This window comes from Denticeps clupeoides, chromosome 10, assembly GCF_900700375.1.
Source record: "Denticeps clupeoides chromosome 10, fDenClu1.1, whole genome shotgun sequence".
NCBI lineage: Eukaryota > Metazoa > Chordata > Actinopteri > Clupeiformes > Denticipitidae > Denticeps > Denticeps clupeoides.
The window spans coordinates 4,097,594-4,116,556 of NC_041716.1; the positions used below are offsets into that span (position 1 = coordinate 4,097,594).

An 18,963-nucleotide genomic window follows, 5' to 3' on the forward strand; every position below is an offset into this window, starting at 1 on the left:
AAAATGATTGTCTGGAGAAGAAAAGGTGAGTGCCACCATCAAAAACCCAAAACCCAGCCGTGAATAAAGATTGGAGCCAAAACCTTCTCCGACAGCAACGTCCAAGAACAGTTTGGTGAAGAACAATGCCTTTTCCAGCATGATGGAGCGCCGCGCCATGAGGCCAAAGTGAGAACTAAAAAAACATAGAAATTTTGGGTCCATGGCCAGGAAACTCCCCGGTCCTTCATCCAACTGAGAACTTGTGGTCAGGCCCGGAAAAAAATGGCCAACACTGCAAATGTTGACTCTAAACGTGATGTAATTTTCAATAAAAGCCTTTGAAAATGCTCGTAATTATACTTCAGTACGCCACGGAAACAACTGGCAAAAAGATCTTAAAGCACTGACGCGGCAAACTCTGCGAAAGCCGGAACTTTTTTTACCGCGACTGTGTCAGACTTCTGCGCGGTACCGTTGTACATTTTTCGCTGATCTTGATTTATCTGCTCGGCTTGTGTTCTGCGGTCCACGGAGTGAAGCTCCCGAAGCGCCAGTTTCTGTTTAAATGTGCGTGGCCGAATTTTCATTCATTTGATAAATAATCAGCGCCGCGGAGGGGGTCGCTGGGCGGGGCCCGGGGCGGAAGTGACGTCAGCGCGCCGCCAGCGCGCCGTCAGCGCCCCGTGTTGATGTTCTGTGGAAACGGGGAAGCTCGGAGGGCGGAACGAGCGGGGCGGTTTGTTTTTGTTCCCCCTGCGCCGGAACCCGCAGCCCGGACCGCGGCGGCGCTTTCAACTCGCCCCGCCGAAGCCCCCGAGACGCGCGTTCCGTAACCCGCCCGGAATACAACCATGACGATCCTCCCGAAGAAGAAGCCGAGCTCGGCTGTCGGGATCGCGGACCACCCCGACGAGGCCGACCGCCGGGCCGGCGCGGACGCGCATCAGCACTCGCACGGAGGTCGGTCCGGCCCGAGGCCCAGGGCTTCCCCTCCACCCTGGTCCTACCAGGCGGCCCCACCTCCGTCCAGGGAAGACCGGCGGAATGAATCCATCTCCCGGCCGCAGCAGGCCTCCACGCCTCCCGTGGGCGCCGGCTCTCCCGGCAGTCCGGCGGACGGCAGCGGGGTCGGCGGGATGGCCTGCGGGGTCGGCGGGGGTCGCGGCGAGCTGCCGGCCGGCGTGGGCTGCGGCGGGGGCCTCGGGGGCTGCTGCTCGGGGCCCGGCCACAGCAAGAGGCGCCGGCAGGCGACCTGCTCCGGCGGCGGGGTGGCTGGCGGCTGCGCCACGGCGGGGTCCGGCGGAGGCGGCGGGGGACCCAGCCCCGACCCCGAGGAAGGCGCCGGCTACAACAGCGAGGACGAATACGAAAACGCGGCCAGGCTGCAGTCCGTGGACCCCGCGACAGTGGAGCAGGTGCGGTGCCATACCTGTCATTTCACCCGCCGGGGTCACCCGCCGGGGTCACCCCCCAACTCACCCAGTTCTTAGATTCCACTAAATAGCCAGATTTCTGCGGCACTTCTGACGACCCCTCACGTTTACCGCTGAATCCTTTTGCCTTGTGTCATCTGGAGACACAAGGCCCGGCGTGGTCCTCATCGCCCGCCGAAGTGCCGGTTTCTACATTTGCAGCATTTACCAGACGCCCTTATCCAGAACAACCAGTAGTTACAGGGACAGTCCCCCCTGGAGACACTCAGGGTTAAGTGTCTTGCTCAGGGACACAATGGTAGTAAGCGGGATTTGAACCTGGGTCTTCTGGTTCACAGGTGTTACTACCACCCCTGTTTCTAACTCGTCTGATTCCGGTAAATGCGCTCGGGCCGTGAACGACGCGCCGATGGCGCTCTAGTTGGAAGGCGGCGTTCCCAGCGGCCCTAGCTTCGCACCGAGAGAGAATCTCTGCGGATCCAGTGCGGGCTGCACAGCGTCCAGGCTCTGGATTTGAGCATTAAAATGTCCTCTGGGTTTGTGTAAACGCTGGAAACTGTAGAGCCGCGGCTGAATATTCATTTGGACGGAACAAGACCGCTGTTTATTGCAGTATGCGAATTACCGGCCATTAAAACGAGTGCGAACGACTGCTCCCAGAGATGGGAAGAATTAGTTTTTTTCATGTGTCTGCAGATGCCTGGTTCCTAATGACAGCTTTCTTAGGCATTTCGGTTTGACCAGGTGGAGGCGGAGCCTACATCCGGCTTCCTAGGCGAGTGGGTCTTTTATTTTGACCCAGTACAGTACAACTGCATATGCTGCCTTCATTTCACACGTTACTGTGCTGTAAAAGTTAAAGTCAAGTGATTGTCACTTGTGATACACAGCACACGGTGCACACAGTGAAATTTGTCCTCTGCATTTAACCATCACCCTGAGAGAGAAGTGGGCAGCCATGACAGGCGCCCGGGGAGCAGTGTGTGGGGACGGTGCTTTACTCAGTGGCACCTTGGCGGATCAGGATTCGAACCGGCAACCTTCTGATTACGGGGCCGCTTCCTTAACCGGTATTCTGTGTGGCCTGAATAATCTTCAGAATAATCAGTAACTGGTCCAGCCTGTGCCGTTAATGCAACGTCCTCCGACATCTCGCAGCATTCCACAAGTTCCATTAAAGGTCCCATGACATGAAAATGTCTCTTTGTGAGATTATTTAACATTAATACGGGTTCCCCTGGCCTGTCTATGGTCCTGCAGTGGCTGGAAATGGTGATGGCTGTAAAGAGTGCTTTGGTCATTCTGCTTCACCGTTCAGAGAACGGCAGGTCAGATGGTCGGATATTGAATTTGTCCCCTCATGTCATCATTAGGGAAAAGGTTACCTCCCGTTTCTCATGCTTTTTCCCCACCCCTCCCCTAAAACATTATCTCCACCAACCGTCATGGCTTCCAAACGTGCGAAGCATTGCAGTTGCTCAGTCAATGGATGTAAAAAACGAGCAGAAATGTATGTACAGGGAGTGCAGAATTATTAAGTTGTATTTTTGATCAGCGACCAATATAGCCACCTTTCTTTGCAAGGACACTCAAAAGCCTGCCATCCATGGATTCTGTCAGTGTTTTGATCTGTTCACCATCAACATTGCGTGCAGCAGCAACCACAGCCTCCCAGACACTGTTCAGAGAGGTGTACTGTTTTCCCTCCTTGTAAATCTCACATTGATGATGGACCACAGGTTCTCAATGGGGTTCAGATCAGGTGAACAAGGAGGCCATGTCATTAGTTTTTCTTCTTTTATACCCTTTCTTGCCAGCCACGCTGTGGAGTACTTGGACGCGTGTGATGGAGCATTGTCCTGCATGAAAATCATGTTTTTCTTGAAGGATGCAGACTTCTTCCTGTACCACTGCTTGAAGAAGGTGTCTTCCAGAAACTGGCAGTAGGACTGGGAGTTGAGCTTGACTCCATCCTCAACCCGAAAAGGCCCCACAAGCTCATCTTTGATGATACCAGCCCACCTCCACCTTGCTGGCGTCTGAGTCGGACTGGAGCTCTCTGCCCTTTACCAATCCAGCCACGGGCCCATCCATCTGGCCCATCAAGACTCACTCTCATTTCAACAGTCCATAAAACCTTAGAAAAATCAGTCTTGAGATATTTCTTGGCCCAGTCTTGACGTTTCAGCTTGTGTGTCTTGTTCAGTGGTGGTCGTCTTTCAGCCTTTCTTACCTTGGCCATGTCTCTGAGTATTGAACACCTTGTGCTTTTGGGCACTCCAGTGATGTTGCAGCTCTGAAATATGGCCAAACTGGTGGCAACTGGCATCTTGGCAGCTGCACGCTTGACTTTTCTCAGTTCATGGGCAGTTATTTTGCGCCTTGGTTTTTCCACATGCTTCTTGCGACCCTGTTGACAATTTTGAATGAAACGCTTGATTGTTCGATGATCACGCTTCAGAAGCTTTGCGATTTTAAGAGTGCTGCATCCCTCTGCAAGATATCTCACTATTTTTGACTTTTCTGAGCCTGTCAAGCTTTGACCCATTTTGCCAAAGGAAAGGAAGTTGCCTAATAATTATGCACACCTGATATAGGGTGTTGATGTCATTACATTTACATTTACAGCATTTATCAGACGCCCTTATCCAGAGCGACTTACAATCAGTAGTTACAGGGACAGTCTCCCTGGAGCAACTTAGGGTTAAGTGTCTTGCTCAGGGACACAATGGTAGTAAGTGGGATTCGAACCCGGGTCTTCTGGTTCATAGGCCAGTGTTTTACCCACTAGGCTACTACCACCACTAGACCACTAGACCACCACTACTACCATCATTAGACCACACCCCTTCTCCCTTCTTATTACTGAGATGCACATCACCTAATATGCTTAATTGGTAGTAGGCTTTCGAGCCTATACAGCTTGGAGTAAGACAACATGCATGAAGAGGATGATGTGGATAAAATACTCATTTGCCTAATAATTCTGCACTCCCTGTATATTTTTTTTGTTCCATGGGTTAATTTAATTTTTTCTGGAAAAACATTGTGGTTGGTGAATGTTATTGATGACGTCATTTTCGGGAATGCCTGCTTACTTCCATAGGCCACTCTCCTCCTTGTCCCACCTCTCTCCTCCTCCTTAGCATTTAAATCTACAGACACCGAAACCGCTGCATCCTGGGGAACTCTCATTGTGGGACTGGATCAAAGTGGCTGTAATTTACATTTACCGCGTTTACCAGACGCCCTTTTCCAGAGTGACTTACAATCAGTAGTTACAGGGACAGTCCCCCCTTGGAGACGCTCAGGGTTAAGTGTCTTGCTCAGGGACACGATGGTAGTAGGTGGGATTTGAACCTGAGTCTTCTGGTTCATAGGTGAGTGTGTTACCACTGCACCAAGGCTGAATTTTGAAAAAAGAGACAGTATTAGGGGACAACTATTAAAAGCAAAAAAAAATTTAAATGTCATGGGACCTTTTACATGCATTTATATAAACATGGCATTTTGGTTCTTTTGTTCTTTCATCCTGATGTTTCTAACCATTGCAGCCATACACACTTTAAAACGACGGCGATTATGATTCAGTGGTTGGAAGGGAGTGGCAGTGAAAATGGCCAGCCTCTTTCTAATATTCAATAACGGTCCCAATACCAAAATGAGATGGTAAACATTTGCACTTTCCTTCACAGCAAGAGCAATGGTTTGAAAAAGCACTTACAGAAAAGAAAGGATTTGTCATCAAAAAGATGAAGGAAGACGGTGCGTGCCTCTTCAGAGCCGTGGGTATGTGCACTCTCTTTTTCGGATAAATCGTAGCGTTTTTTTTTTTTTTTTCTCTCCCATGTAGTGTGCTTGTGTTTACATTTTCAATGCAAAAGATGTAGGTTTCAATAATAATTATTATACTTTGCACTAATAATCCACTCCACGGTACCTAAAAGGTGTGTATTCATGAAACATCTCTGTTTAAAAATTTCTGAAATAGCATTTTTATGGATTATAGAGAATTACACCTTTACGTCCTGTTTGAATTATTGTCTAATAAGACTGTACTAACTGTAACTCTGCTTTTATCTTACAATGTTTATATATAAATATATACTCACACACACACACCGGCCACTTTATTAGGCACACCTTGCTAGTACCGGGTTGGACCCCCTTTTGCCTTCAGAACTGCCTTAATCCTTCGTGGCATAGATTCAACAAGGTACTGGAAACATTCCTCCGAGATATTGATCCATATTGTCATGACAGCGTCACGCAGTTGCTGCCGATTTGTCGGCTGCACATCCATGATGCGAATCTCCCGTTCCACCACATCCCAAAGGTGCTCTATTAGATTGAGATCTGGTGGCTGTGGAGGCCATTTGAGTACAGTGAACTCATTGTCATGTTCAAGAAACCAGTCTTTAGATGATTCAAGCTTTATGACGTGGTGCATTATCCTGCTGGAAGTAGCCATCAGAAGTTGGGTGCACTGTGGTCATAAAGGGATGGACATGGTCAACAACAATACTCATATTGGAATGGCACCCGGTCTGGTCTTCTGCTGCTGTAGCCCATCTACCTCAAGGTTTGACGTGTTGTGCATTCAGAGATGCTCTTCTGCATACCTTGGTTGTAACGAGTGGTTATTTGAGTTACTGTTGCCTTTCTATCAGCTCGAACCACTCTGGCCATTTTTGTCCACAGAACTGCATGTTCACTGCACGTTTTGCCTTTTTCGGACCACTCTCTGTAAACCCTAGAGGTGGTTGTGCATGACAATCCCAGAAGATCAGCAGCTTCTGAAATACTCAGACCAGCCCGTCTGGCACCAACAGCCATGCCACGTTAAATCACCTTTCTTCCCCATTCAGAAGCTCGGTTTGAACTGCAGCAGTTCGTCTTGACCATGTCAACATGCTAAATGCATCGAGTTGCCACCACATGATTGGCTGATCAGTAATTTGCATCAACGAACAGTTGGACAGGGGTGCCTAATAAAGTGGCTGGTGAATGTGTGTTATTATTATTTATATGTGTTATTATTATTTTGCATGTTGTGTGTAAGTCTATGTAAATGTGTTATTGGTTTAGTTGTAGTAACCCCATGCGGCGGCTAGGAGGCGCCCTCTTCCTGTTAAAGGGGGTTTTGACAAGTGGTGTTTTTTTTGACAAGTGACAGTTAAATGATAAGCATGGACCTTAAAGATTATACAACGTGAACCAAGAATTTCTTTTTAACAACATTATTTCTAGGATGAACTCCAGCACATGCTGTCCGTGCACCAGCAGCACTTTTAAACATTTTAAAGGTGGCACTCCTGACTGAGCCGTGGTCCAGAATGGCAAATTCCCTCCGGAGCGTCTGCAGACAGGGACATTCTGATTCTGAATGTGTGTGTCGACCACGCAGCCGTTCCCATCACGCCCCGTTCACCTGCTGTGACTGACTCCTCCTCTCTCGTACCCGGTGCATTTGACCCATAAAGCTTCATAAGTCATCAACATGCTCAGACGCACGTGCCATGTGTGCAAAGCACATGAACGTGTCTGTAACTTCCCCACATTTTCACCTGTTCTCTTAAATCTCAATACATTTCGTGCATGGAACAATCCCCAAAGGTTAAGCGAAATGCAGACAAAGATTTATTCTGTGCTCTCGTTTTGGAGAGAAACTGCTGGCCGCGTGCCATGAACCTGGCGACCGCTGTCAGTCAGCGCGTTCACGGTTCTCTGACACATTGTGGTCTTCTCTGGGGTCCCCATAATACTGAAAGTCTCACTTTAAACAGTTAAACACTTACACACGCACACGCACACACTCACTCTCAGCCTCACACCTGCAGAGCAGTAAAAAGGACTTATTTTTTTCCCTGTTCGTACAGATATGACTTGATCTGGAGTTTCTGGGGCTTCGGGGCCCATGTGGTTTGTATGGCGTGTGAGGAGGGGACAGAAATGCGTTTGCACGATTATTCTCCAGTTATGTAATTGGCCTGGTTCTCCTGCTTTCACATGAGATCCTCATGAGACTCGGATGGGCGATACCTGCATTCAGCGTAAAATGACCCGGAAACCTGGATCCAGGCGGAACCGGAGCCGGCAATACCTGGGTCCCTTTGGCCTGGTATTTTTGTTTGGACGTGGTTGTGTGTGTGTGTGTGTGTGCGTGTGTGTGTGCGCGTTCACCGGCCTCTGTGGGGTGTGTTTGTGGGTCACCGGAGGAATTTGAACATCACCTGTGTTCGACATGCGGTTAGAGGAGTCAAGTGTTGAAGCCCTGCCCTAGCTGCGAGCGCTTCTAACCCCCCCGATCTGGATTTCTCAGCAGTGGGGCATAAAGTCCAGTGGACACACACACACACATACACATACATGCTGCCTGGATTGGGGTGACCTGACATTCCAGGTCAAGTCACCTAGAGTCAGCTGTAGACGGTGACCTGTGAAAAGTATTTGCACTAATGGCAAGGGGGGTGGGTGGGTGGGGTCGAAATGCATTCTCCAAATTAGAATATTTTTGGATTTTTTTGCAAGACCAACTCTATTCAGCTTTTAAAGAGTTATTAAAAAAAAAAACAAGGTCATGCAATTTGCCTGCTATTCGTGGCCGAGAATTCGATATGGTGAAAGGAATATGAGATGTTCTCGGAACAAAATGATGATGAGAGATATTTATTCTGGCACATTTTCCCAGACCAGTCTTTTCACCTTTAAGACGAGCTTCTTTCAACTGAGGCTATTTTTCCCGTGGTGAAGGCCCACATACCACCGCTGGACTGAAAGCGTGATGCCCACGCCTTTATCTCCTACAGCAACTCCTTGCAAGCTCCCGTCTACATCAATCGCTATCAAGTTGTCCAAAATCCAGCTGCTCACCTTCTAACTAAGAGGCACGACCATATTAATCCAATTCTGGCTTCCTGTCAGTTTTACAATTGATTTTAAGCTTTTATTGATGCTTTATACATTTTTAAAGGAGATGCACCACCATATTGGGCTGATATTTTAGATATTCTAAAAAACTTCAGGTCATCCAGCCATGTTCCAAGGTCCAGGCTGAAGAAGTATGGCAACAGGGCTTTCTCGGTGGCAGCACCACATCTCTGAACCAGCCACCATTTCCAAGTGAGATGAAGGTTTTTAAAAGCTGCTTAAAATATATACATCTGTATAGGTTGGCATTCTGCTCTGGTTGAGGATGATAGATTAGTTTTACAATCAGTAGTTACAGGGACGGTTCCCCTAGAGACACTCAGGGGCTTTTATATATTTTATTGCTCTGTCATTTTAACTTATGTCATGTTGGCTAACGTTGATTAAATGCACAACAGTTAATTCCAAACAGTCTCCTAATAATGCCGCTTATTACGCATTTCTTATGCATTCATCTAAATATCGTCTGTGTTTGCAGCTTCATGAGGCCCGCTGCTGTCCGAGTAACATCCTTTAGGATCTGAGGGGTTGTGAACATATTTTGTGCCTAAATGCAGTTCACTCGGTTACTCGTATCCATTTTCCGCCGATGACTGACGCACCAGAACTTCCCGAATATAAATAAATGAGCGCGAATAAACAGCTGGTGTTTTCACGAGGAAATACCCTCAGCACCAGTCTAGAAACCGTCCTGGCGTGGAAAGTCAGGTACGTCGGCCCTACCGGCTGGTTTGGCCCGTCTTTCAAGTGTGAGGGGACGCCAGGCACTTCCTGTTTGTGTTCTTTTTTTGGGGGGGGGCAGGGGTTTGGGAATATTTCTGAGTGTCATAAATTCGTTATAACGGCTGTTGTTTGATGTCCCTTTATGAACACACACACACACACACACACAAAATGAAGACAAAACTGCAACTTTGATACTTGTGCCCTCCAAATTTGTTAAAATTAATCAGATAAAAAATAAAATAAAATTCTGGACAAATTTCCGGGTGACTTGTTGTGCCACGCAGGTATGATATTTCAATTACAGTCCCATTGAGGGCCGGATTCTTTGCTCTGAGCAACAAAACTTAGAAGCCAGTCCGACCTGTGTGAGAACACACACACACACACACACGCGCCCCGGTAGTGTGGGTACCTGTTCTCTCGAATGCCTGGAATGCTGAAAGTTCATTCTGGAATCTTGATTGGCGTAGTTTTCATTGCCCGTCAGCCCGAGTGATCACCTTTCCGAGTTTTGTGGGCCCGGTGTGACCCTTACGGGATAAATCGCGAATGGCAGAAACGGCTCGCCAACGTGGCTCGCGTTAAGATGTGGCCTCTGTAGGAGCCAGAAGACAAAATAAGACCGGCTACTGCGTAGAAATGGCCGACGGTGGGGATGACGAGGCCTTTGTGCCTTGAAGAAAACACGTTTCAAATACACACATTTTCCCTTGTGACTTATTCCCATTGTCAGTTCACCATCGGTTACAGGAAGCCCTCTTCAGGAATGGAAGCTGAGGCGATACGAGGCTCTGTTTGTTTGGAAGATATCCTGATAATGCACACGTTATCGCCACGTCACGATCGGGCTACATTCTTCTAAATCCTTCCGTCGCTCTCGACACACACCGGGTTCAGCATCAGTTGCGCATCGGTCCGTCCCGATAGAATCGACAATCAGGTGCCTTTTCTCCTTGGAGGGAACGGAGTTTGAGGCCATGCTGGAATCTGGAACGCGCATTCCAGAAACACCGGTCATCGTATTGATCAGCGTTGCCGTGCGGCTACGGCAAGTGACAAGTCCCAGATCCGGACAGGACGTGCCTCTGCCTTCTGGCCCAAATACCTTTGTGACGAATTATATGTGACCGTGTCCGATGCTAAATTACTGTATCAGTGGGACAAAGGCCTGATGATGCTGTCATTTTTTACCCCACTGGCTTTTGAAATCGTCACATGACGGGGGTAGAGTGGTCCCGGCGTGATCGGCGGCGGCCTTTGGTCCAGATACGGGAGCAGACCGGGCTCCGTCCGGCGACTGCCGTAGTTGAGAAACGGCGTCTGCGCCGCGTTGCACCAGCGCGGAGAGTCCACGTGAAGACCTTTTACCCAAAACATTCTGAGGTTACTGTCCTGTCCAGACGTGAAATTTTTTCAGTCTGTCCAGAGTTTCGGAGCCCTAACCACTTCCTGTGCTGGTGGGTTTGGGACGTATCAAAGCTGGAACCTCGCAAGGGGCTTCTTCTTTCGTCACAGGATCCGCAAACATTTTCAGGTCTTGAACAAAAACACGGAATTTGCAAGACAGACGTGAAGACGGAAGAAATGTGCTTCAGCGCGTCAGAGACGTGACATGACCCTCCTGACCTGTTCTGTGAACCTAGCCTTGCACAATAGTGTTTGTTTCCGAACCTTCCATAGCTGCTGACGGTGATGTGACTTCGGGGTTTATTTTCTTTCATTCCTTTTTGGGGCAGTGGGTGGCCTAGCGGTTAAGGAGGCGTAATCCCGAGCCGCCAAGGTGCCACTGAGGGGCCACTGAGCAAAGCACCGTCCCCATGGCTGCCCACTGCTCACTCAGGGTGATGGGTTAAATGCAGAGGACACATTTCACTGTGTGCACTGTGTGCTGTGCTGCTGTGTATCACATGTGACAATCACTTCACTTTTTTTTTTTTTTTTTTTATGAGAGAGGGCTCTGGAAACCGATCGGCCTGTACCTTTCCCCTCTAAATGGCAGAGGCTGATGCGTTGCATCACACAAGCGCTGCTACAGAAAATCTCCTCTTTATTTGGCATGTTTCACGTATAAAATGTGTGTGTGAGACAAATATATATATATTTTTTTTTTCATATTCATCTAGCACTAACAATTCCCTAGCATTTTCACTATGGATAAAAGCATCTGCCAAGTAAAGTAAAGAATGAATGTGCGACTTGCATCCATGCTCCCTTCAGCAGACTCATTGATAGAGAATTTGATTACAAAATTCAAGTTGCTTTCAAAAGCGTGAAGTCACTATGAACAAGCCGCAATAACAAGATTCTCTTTACCTTCATGACAGCTTCTCAACACAGAACTCTGTCCCCTCAATTTAAGGTGAAATTTTTTTTTGCTTTGAAGAGCCTAAAATATGAAAATGTTTTGCTTTTTTTCCATACACTGTGTATGTAAGCAGGGGTTAAGCACGGTATGTGCTATTGAACATGGATTGGATTTTGATATGAGTGGTATGAAGGGCTTGTTGGTGGAAGAAGGGCATTGATTTCGTTTTTTTTTTTTTATTATTGTTTGTGTGTTTGGAAGATAAATGTAGTGGCATCCGGTCAAATGGTACTGTACGTCACAGGAAGGTCCTCTAGCACGTTGATATATATTTTGATATTTCCAACAATTATCACCTACATCCCATACACCAAATTAATACATTTAATTAATAAAATTGAAAAATAAAAATGATCTGCAGTGAACTGAGCGTGTCCATTTAGGTGTTCAAGTTAATGTTGGAGAGTCGATCCGTGTTTTGCGGGTCATGCAGGGAGGAGAAGTTGTCAGCTGACTGTGCATTCTTTGGAAATGATACGTGAAGACGATCTGTTGATTAAGTCGTAAGTATGTTGTGACTGATTAGGAGTTCCAAGGTGGCAGTGAATCAGAAACCACACGCTAAAAACATATATAAATAGAAAATGTTTGTGTATATATATTATTTTATTACCTGCCAATTTAGAAAATGTGAATGAAATTGCCCGGGTCTTTACGAGCAGAAACCCCCACCCTTCCCCAAACCTGCTGCGTGATGGCGGACCCCCTCCCCGACCCATGACATGAGAGCAGGCCTTTCTTCTGCTTTATCAGCTTCGGCCAGAAGCACAGGACCAGTCTCCACTAAACACCTCCTCCTTTTTTTTTTTTGGTTGCACGGCTATGCATAAAAACCATGTGGATGTTTTCTCAGAAGAGAGTCTTCTCTGCGTATGAGCGCCGCGCTATCTCGGTCCCACACCGATGCCGCGCTCGCGGTTTCATCTCGGCGCGCTGCTTCGCATTTCTCATGAAGCCTATCACCACAGTGGCCTTTTCTGAGTAGCCCATCTCTCACTTCCTCTTTCTCAGTCCAGGAGGGCCGTTTCACATCACAGACCTCCATGGCTGAAAGGTCGCGGGGTTCCACCTCTAAAGTGATCGTGAAACCGCTATTTGCAATACGCGGTGCAGCCATACGTACAGAAATGGCCCTGTGAGGCTGGGTCCAGATGCCCGACGGACGTATCTTCCAACAGCTGCACTGAAGCCCACATGGTTCCTTTCTCCAGTTGGAGTGGTCTTTATTCCCGGTTAAGGCCTTGGTGTGTGCCCTAGATGGGACCAAGGTGACGAGTGGGATTTTACTGCAGATGAGTCACTTTTAGCACAGATTAGTGTGAGGGGGAGCCCCCGTGACTGCCACACACCTAATCGGTGCCGTGACGAGACGATCTCAGGTTCACCTCCACATCGCTGCATGAAAACAAGGAAAGGGGGGCGGAAATTACACCGCTCCACACGCATATGGTGACATGAAACTAGTCAAAAGTTCCAGCTCGGTGGCCTCTCGCTCGCCACGGCTTTCAATACGGGGAGAGCCCCGCGGGTCCCTGCCCCCTCCAGATGTTCCAGCGTCGGTTGGGGTGCGCGCCACGCACCCCGTTTCACTCGGGCTCATAAAAGCTGTGTCCAAGCATGTGGCTGATTTGGAGTGGCAGCCCAGCCCAAGCCAGAAAATGTGACCCAAATTAACGGCGAGAACAGGACGGTCACTGCACGGGAACTCTGGCTGGGTTTGTGTTGGCGGAGATCAGCGATCTTGTCATTTAATTTTAATGGAAGTTTCGGAGGGGGGGGGGGGGGGGGGGGGGGGGGCGCATCAGCCATGAAGCCTTGCGAAGGTGCAAATAATTCAACAACAGGTGTCCTTCTTACACACGAATTTGTGCATTTAACCTTTATTTTAAAAAGCAGCAGCCAATCATACTATTTATGTAACGCTGTTGGTAAATGGGTCTTGCAGCGCTTCCTCCTTCCTGTCAGGTTGATACTGCGAAAGAGGAAATTGACTAAGATTCTCAGAATCGTAGCGGGCAGGGGTCATGTGACTTGTTGGAATCGGCCTGCGACGTGGCTCATTTGCATCCTCCGGCTTGCAGGGGTCGGGTAGTAAGCTTTGTTTACATCTGCCGCTTTGATGTCGCCTGACTCATTTGTGGCACACCAGTGGTTTGCATGCGCCGACGCAGCCCGCCAAAAATGGGTTCGGTGCCAGTGGGGGCTGCTCGCGCAGAGTGCAATTAGTGTAATTGGCGCCAAAGTAATATTTCGTACAATGCACTGTCATCCTCAATTATTGACGCACGTGCAAACAGAGATCTCATGTTTAATTAAAAATAAATAAACAAACAAACAATAGAGTGCATTTCTTTACCATTTTGTCAACTTTACCAATGCAAAGTTGACAAAAATTCAGCCGAAGGACTATTTTGCAATTATTTGCCATTTGTAAATGTCTGCTGTTCTTGCTTTTAACAGCTGACCAGGTATATGGAGACCAAGACATGCATGAAGTTGTCCGTAAGCACTGCATGGATTACTTGGTAAGTGGCCCGCCATTTCAGGCCAAATATAACAAACTTGAACACCCACCCATCAGCAAAAAAACCTTCAATAAAAATGCTGTGGCCTCATTTCAGATGAAAAACGCAGACTACTTCTCGAATTATGTGACCGAAGACTTCACCACATACATTAATAGGAAGCGGAAAAACAACTGCCACGGGAACCACATTGAGATGCAGGCAATGGCCGAGATGTACAATCGGCCGGTGGAAGTTTACCAGTATGGCACAGGTGTGGGATTCAGTGTTCAATATGACCCACTTTCCCATTCCAGTACTTGCTTGGACCACATCAGATTTTCCTGAAACTGTGGACGCTGTAGGGCTTCATCTATAATGGTTTATACGAAAAAGCATGGCTTGGCTGAAATGACCATTGACTGAAATGAATGCCTTTTTTTTTTTTTTTTTTTAATGTTTTGCCAAATCTGTATGAACAGAATCCCGTATGATTTGACGTAGCCATTATTTGCTGGAAATGGGCATATTTTGACACCATTAAATAGAAAATAGTTTTTCAAACAAAGTTCATCTTAATCAAGATATAAAAAGAAATGCAATGCAATTTCCTCCGCTTGTCTGTTTTCTCCCCCTCCAGAACCAATCAACACATTTCACGGCATTCATCAGAACAACGACGAGCCAATCAGAGTTAGCTACCATCGGAACATTCACTACAACTCCGTTGTGAACCCAAACAAAGCCACTATAGGAGTCGGGCTCGGACTTCCCGCCTTCAAACCAGGGGTGGGTACCCAGGCCCGTCAAATATCTCCATGCTGCGTTTAATTATTGTTATCGATTGTCTGGATAATGAAGTAAATGCTTAGAGTTTCAGTAAATGTAAACAAATTTCCACTGTTGACCCAGCTGACCGCGTCAATGGGATTGATCTAAAGCACACGGCAGTAACTGATGCCTGTTTGTACTTTTGGACGTTCCCCTTTGTCAGCTGGCTAGTGACCCAGAGCAAAGCGGTGGACTTAGATCTTGCAGATAAGAGAAATAAAAACAACAATGATCATGCTTCTCAGACCAGATTTTTAATTAGTGCATCATTAAATCTGAAATTAAGGGGTCATCCATGTGCATGCTGCCAGTTCTGTGCTTGGGTCAGATCATTGCGTAAATAGTATATGAGCAAAATACTTTCATTGAACTTGAATGTTCCCACCCAACCAGCAAGCCACGCCGCTGCATTTGCAGAAATCTCTGCGCCTCAGTATCGTTCTGAGTGGAGACGTGCCGGACTCTCAATCTGAGTGCTGCAGACCTGGCTGGGTCAGACGGGCCGTTGTTTGTCGAGTGGAAAAGTAGGAACAGGGTGACAGTGCCCTCAGTCCCTCCTCCAATAAAAAAAAAAAAGTGTGGGCCACTTTCAGAACACACACACACACACACACACACACACACACACACATCAAAGGGTCAGCAGGCACCAATCAGAGAGGAGAAACATTCCACACGTCCCTGCCTCCACAGAGGAGCCTATTAGCAGCACACTGTCTTGTTTATGTGGCAGATGCCTAATGATCGGTCAGCACGTGGGACAACATCCACAATGTCCTCTGAACTCTTTCTGCCAAGATCCCATCGTGTCGTGTGAAATAGAAATGGTGAACATCTTATCAGGCTGTGTTTCCAGGAGCGGCCAGTAAGGAAAGAACATGTCCTTAAGCGGTCTCCAGTGATAACGCGCGGTTGAGGTTTGGAAGGAACGTGCCGTGACTCTTTATCAGCCTGAGCAGGGGAGGACTGTCACAAGTCCGAACTGCTGCGTGCTTCTGAAGTGGGGACAGTTCGGCACGCACCGGCCGTTCTATTCAGGCATGTATAAGCCACTGAGAGAACACGCTGTTCAGAGGATGGTGTCCATATGCAATTTTCCACCAGAATACAGGGATGGGAAGGGGGGGGGGGTGTACGTTTATTTAATGTCTAAAGCAGCATGTGAGTAGAGTGTGTTGGACAGCGCACTAATCTGACAGGAGTGAAACTGTATTAAAATTGTCATGACCCGTGTGACGTCTGCTTTCGTATGTGTCAAAATCTAGTATGCAGACCAGTCGCTTATGAAGAACGCCATCAAAACATCAGAAGAGTCGTGGATCGAGCAGCAGATGTTGGAGGACAAGAAGAGAGCAACCGACTGGGAAGCCACCAACGAAGCCATCGAGGAGCAGGTGGCCCGGGAGTCGTACCTGCAGTGGCTCCGGGACCAGGAGAAACGGGCGCGGCAGGTGATTTCTTCTCATGGGAACCAAATAAACGTGTAGTCTACCAGTCTGTGGTTCGCATTTGGTCACTCAGCCAACTCAGTAGTTTATGGAACTGTTATATACAATTTAATAAAACCTTTTTTTTTGTTGTTGTTGCACAGTTGTACATTGGTGCATTTAACATGTGCAAGAAACATCAGAAAATGCCGTACCTTGCTCTAATTTCAGCATTGCAAAGACTAAAATATTTGCATGTTTGAAACACCCTTCACATCAGCGTATGGGTGTAAATCTGAAAAAGCCATTTGTAGCAAGGCCATGGAGTAACAAGCCCAGATGCCCAACAGAGTGAAATTTAAGCTCCGCGTCTCCAATTTTTCACTTAATCGCACTGCTAAATAGAGAAAGCTTCATAATGTTTTTTTCCCAACCCTTTCATTGAAACATCTTCTCCTCTGGTCTATTTTTAGCATGATCTGATATCCCTGAGACGTTGATCAGAACAATGATCTCACCACTTTACATTTATGACATTCATCATTTACACCCTTTTCCAGAGCGACTTACAATCAGTAGTTACGGGGACAGTCAAAATGGTAGACAGGGACACAATGGTAGTAAGTGGGGGTTTGAACTTTTTGTTTTACCCACTAGGCTACTACCACCCTATTCGATTTTTCACCAGACGATCCTTTCAGGAGTGAAATTAATGGAGGAGTGCGGTTTAGTCTGAGATTCGAATCTATAATCAGATGGGATTGTGGATGTCCTCATTCCTGTCTCCTCTCCGTGTCCCACAGCCGCGAAAGGCCAGCGCGACCTGCAGCTCGGCCACCGCCGCCGCCTCCAGTGGCCTGGAGGAGTGGAGCGCTCGCTCCCCCCGACAGCGCAGCTCCGCCCCGTCCCCGGAGAACGCGGACCCTCCACATCCGGACACCGCTGCCAAGCCCCCCTCCCCGGCGGGAGCTGCCCTCACCATGTCCAAGCCCCCCTCGCCTTGCGCCCCAGGTGTGTTACAGAGCTGAGACGAGGTGCTTGGTTTCATGGTTCTCAGACGTGTGCTCTTGCACCGTAGGTCCCAGCAACCAGGGCTGTGCCGGCCCGGACAGGCCCACCTCCTCGTCTTTGGTGTCTCTTTACCCTGCACTGGGATATCGCGCCATCATGCAAGAAATGTCACCTACTGCCTTTGGTAAGATGTCTGTCTAATTGCTCTGTAAAGTGTGAGTGTTTAAGCCATTGTTTTGGGGTGGTGGTGGTCAAACTCAGCTGTCAACCAGCTGACACGGCGTCACAGCTCCAGGGGACCTGAAACTCTTATTATTTATTTACACATATATATATTGTAATGCAAGTACTGTTAGATGGTAAAGGAAGTTTAGAGATTAGGAAATGAGTGAGAAAATATGCACTGTATTAATGAAGGAAGTCGTGGTTTTTATGATAAGGTTGCTTTTTGATAAAATCAGCAGAGAGGTGGGTTTTGGGGGTCTGCTTCCCTTATGTGGCCCAATTTTAGCCAGTCACAAATAAAATGTAACAGAGAATTGCGTGCCCAAAAAATGCTGATCCTAGAGACTTAAAGTTTCGAAACGACTGCAAGCTAAGATTTCCCTGCCTCCTCCCTGCAGGCCTGACAGACTGGGAGGATGACGAGATCTTGGCCTCCGTCCTGGCCGTTTCACAACAAGAGTACCTCGACAGCATGAAGAAAAACGTGATGCATAGAGAGCCCTCTCCGGACAGCAGTTGATGAGGGATTTTGAAGCACATGCCGCATTCCCTGAGAGAGACCAGGATGGGAGGGTGGTCCGAAACACGTTCTCTTCACCGTCAGGAATCCAGCCTTCTCCTTTCTCCTTCCCATTCCCTCCATTATCACTCCTTCTCCACCGATAATAAAGACCATTAATTGTCAGACTTCGCCAATCTCTTCCTATCTGGTATCATTACCACCCTCATTGGACTTTAGGTGCATGTTTAAATTAAACATGATAAAAAAAGTAATTATTAAAAAAATGCCATAATGAAATACATTATCCTCTTAATTAATATAAGCTTGTTTTATTTTATTGTTTGGGATGAAAAAAAAAATGTTTTTTTGGAATAAAAGAACTTTCTGAACAAAAATGTTCTGTTTTTGTCTATGTGTTAACACGATTGTAGTGTCTTTACACATGTAAGGAGCTATATTGCAGTTCTTGTTGATTACTCAGAAAAGGAGCGTAGAATGGGAAAGATTATTCTATTACAATGATTCTGGGGTGCCAGCAATGAGGAGAGAAAAAAAAAAAGAGTAAAGCTAAAATTCTAATCTGGGCATCTGCGTGGGTTCTAAGAAACAAGGTAGAGGTTCGCGCTTTGAAAGGGGTATTTTGCGAATACAAATTTTCTTTTTACGGGTGTAAATTGAAAAGAACACAAACGAGTATAAATGGCACTCTTTTGCTTCCATAGTTCTTTGTTAAAGTTATTAACCGTAATTCACAAACTACGGTTACAGATGCTTTACGTAATGAATGTTTTCATTCCATTTTTCGTTTAAAAAAAAAACGGCAGGTGGGCGTGACGTTGGAAATCCAGGGCCCCGCCCCTTTACGATCAAGCGCGCCAAACTTTACCGGAAGGCAGCCAGCGCGCTCAAATTCGCGGAAAAACCACCGAACGCCGTGCTCATGAATATGCAGCGGCCTTCAAATCGCGCCGCGCTCCGATTGGCCGCCGCGGTTCAAAACATTGCGGCGTCCCGCGCCGCGATTGGT

The 18,963-nt window shown here is 47.4% G+C and overlaps 1 protein-coding gene across 1 annotated transcript; it reads left to right on the forward strand.

The window, feature by feature from the left end:
* The first annotated feature begins 651 nt into the window (after positions 1-651).
* Positions 652-18,325, forward strand: otud5a (OTU deubiquitinase 5a). The gene is made up of 9 exons (XM_028994614.1): positions 652-1,397; positions 5,111-5,204; positions 13,897-13,961; positions 14,058-14,214; positions 14,581-14,729; positions 16,037-16,222; positions 17,002-17,209; positions 17,277-17,393; positions 17,833-18,325. The coding sequence occupies exons 1-9, from the start codon at positions 834-836 to the stop codon at positions 17,952-17,954; spliced, it is 1,662 nt and encodes a 553-aa protein (XP_028850447.1). The 5' UTR covers positions 652-833; the 3' UTR covers positions 17,955-18,325.
* Positions 18,326-18,963: the final 638 nt, after the last annotated feature.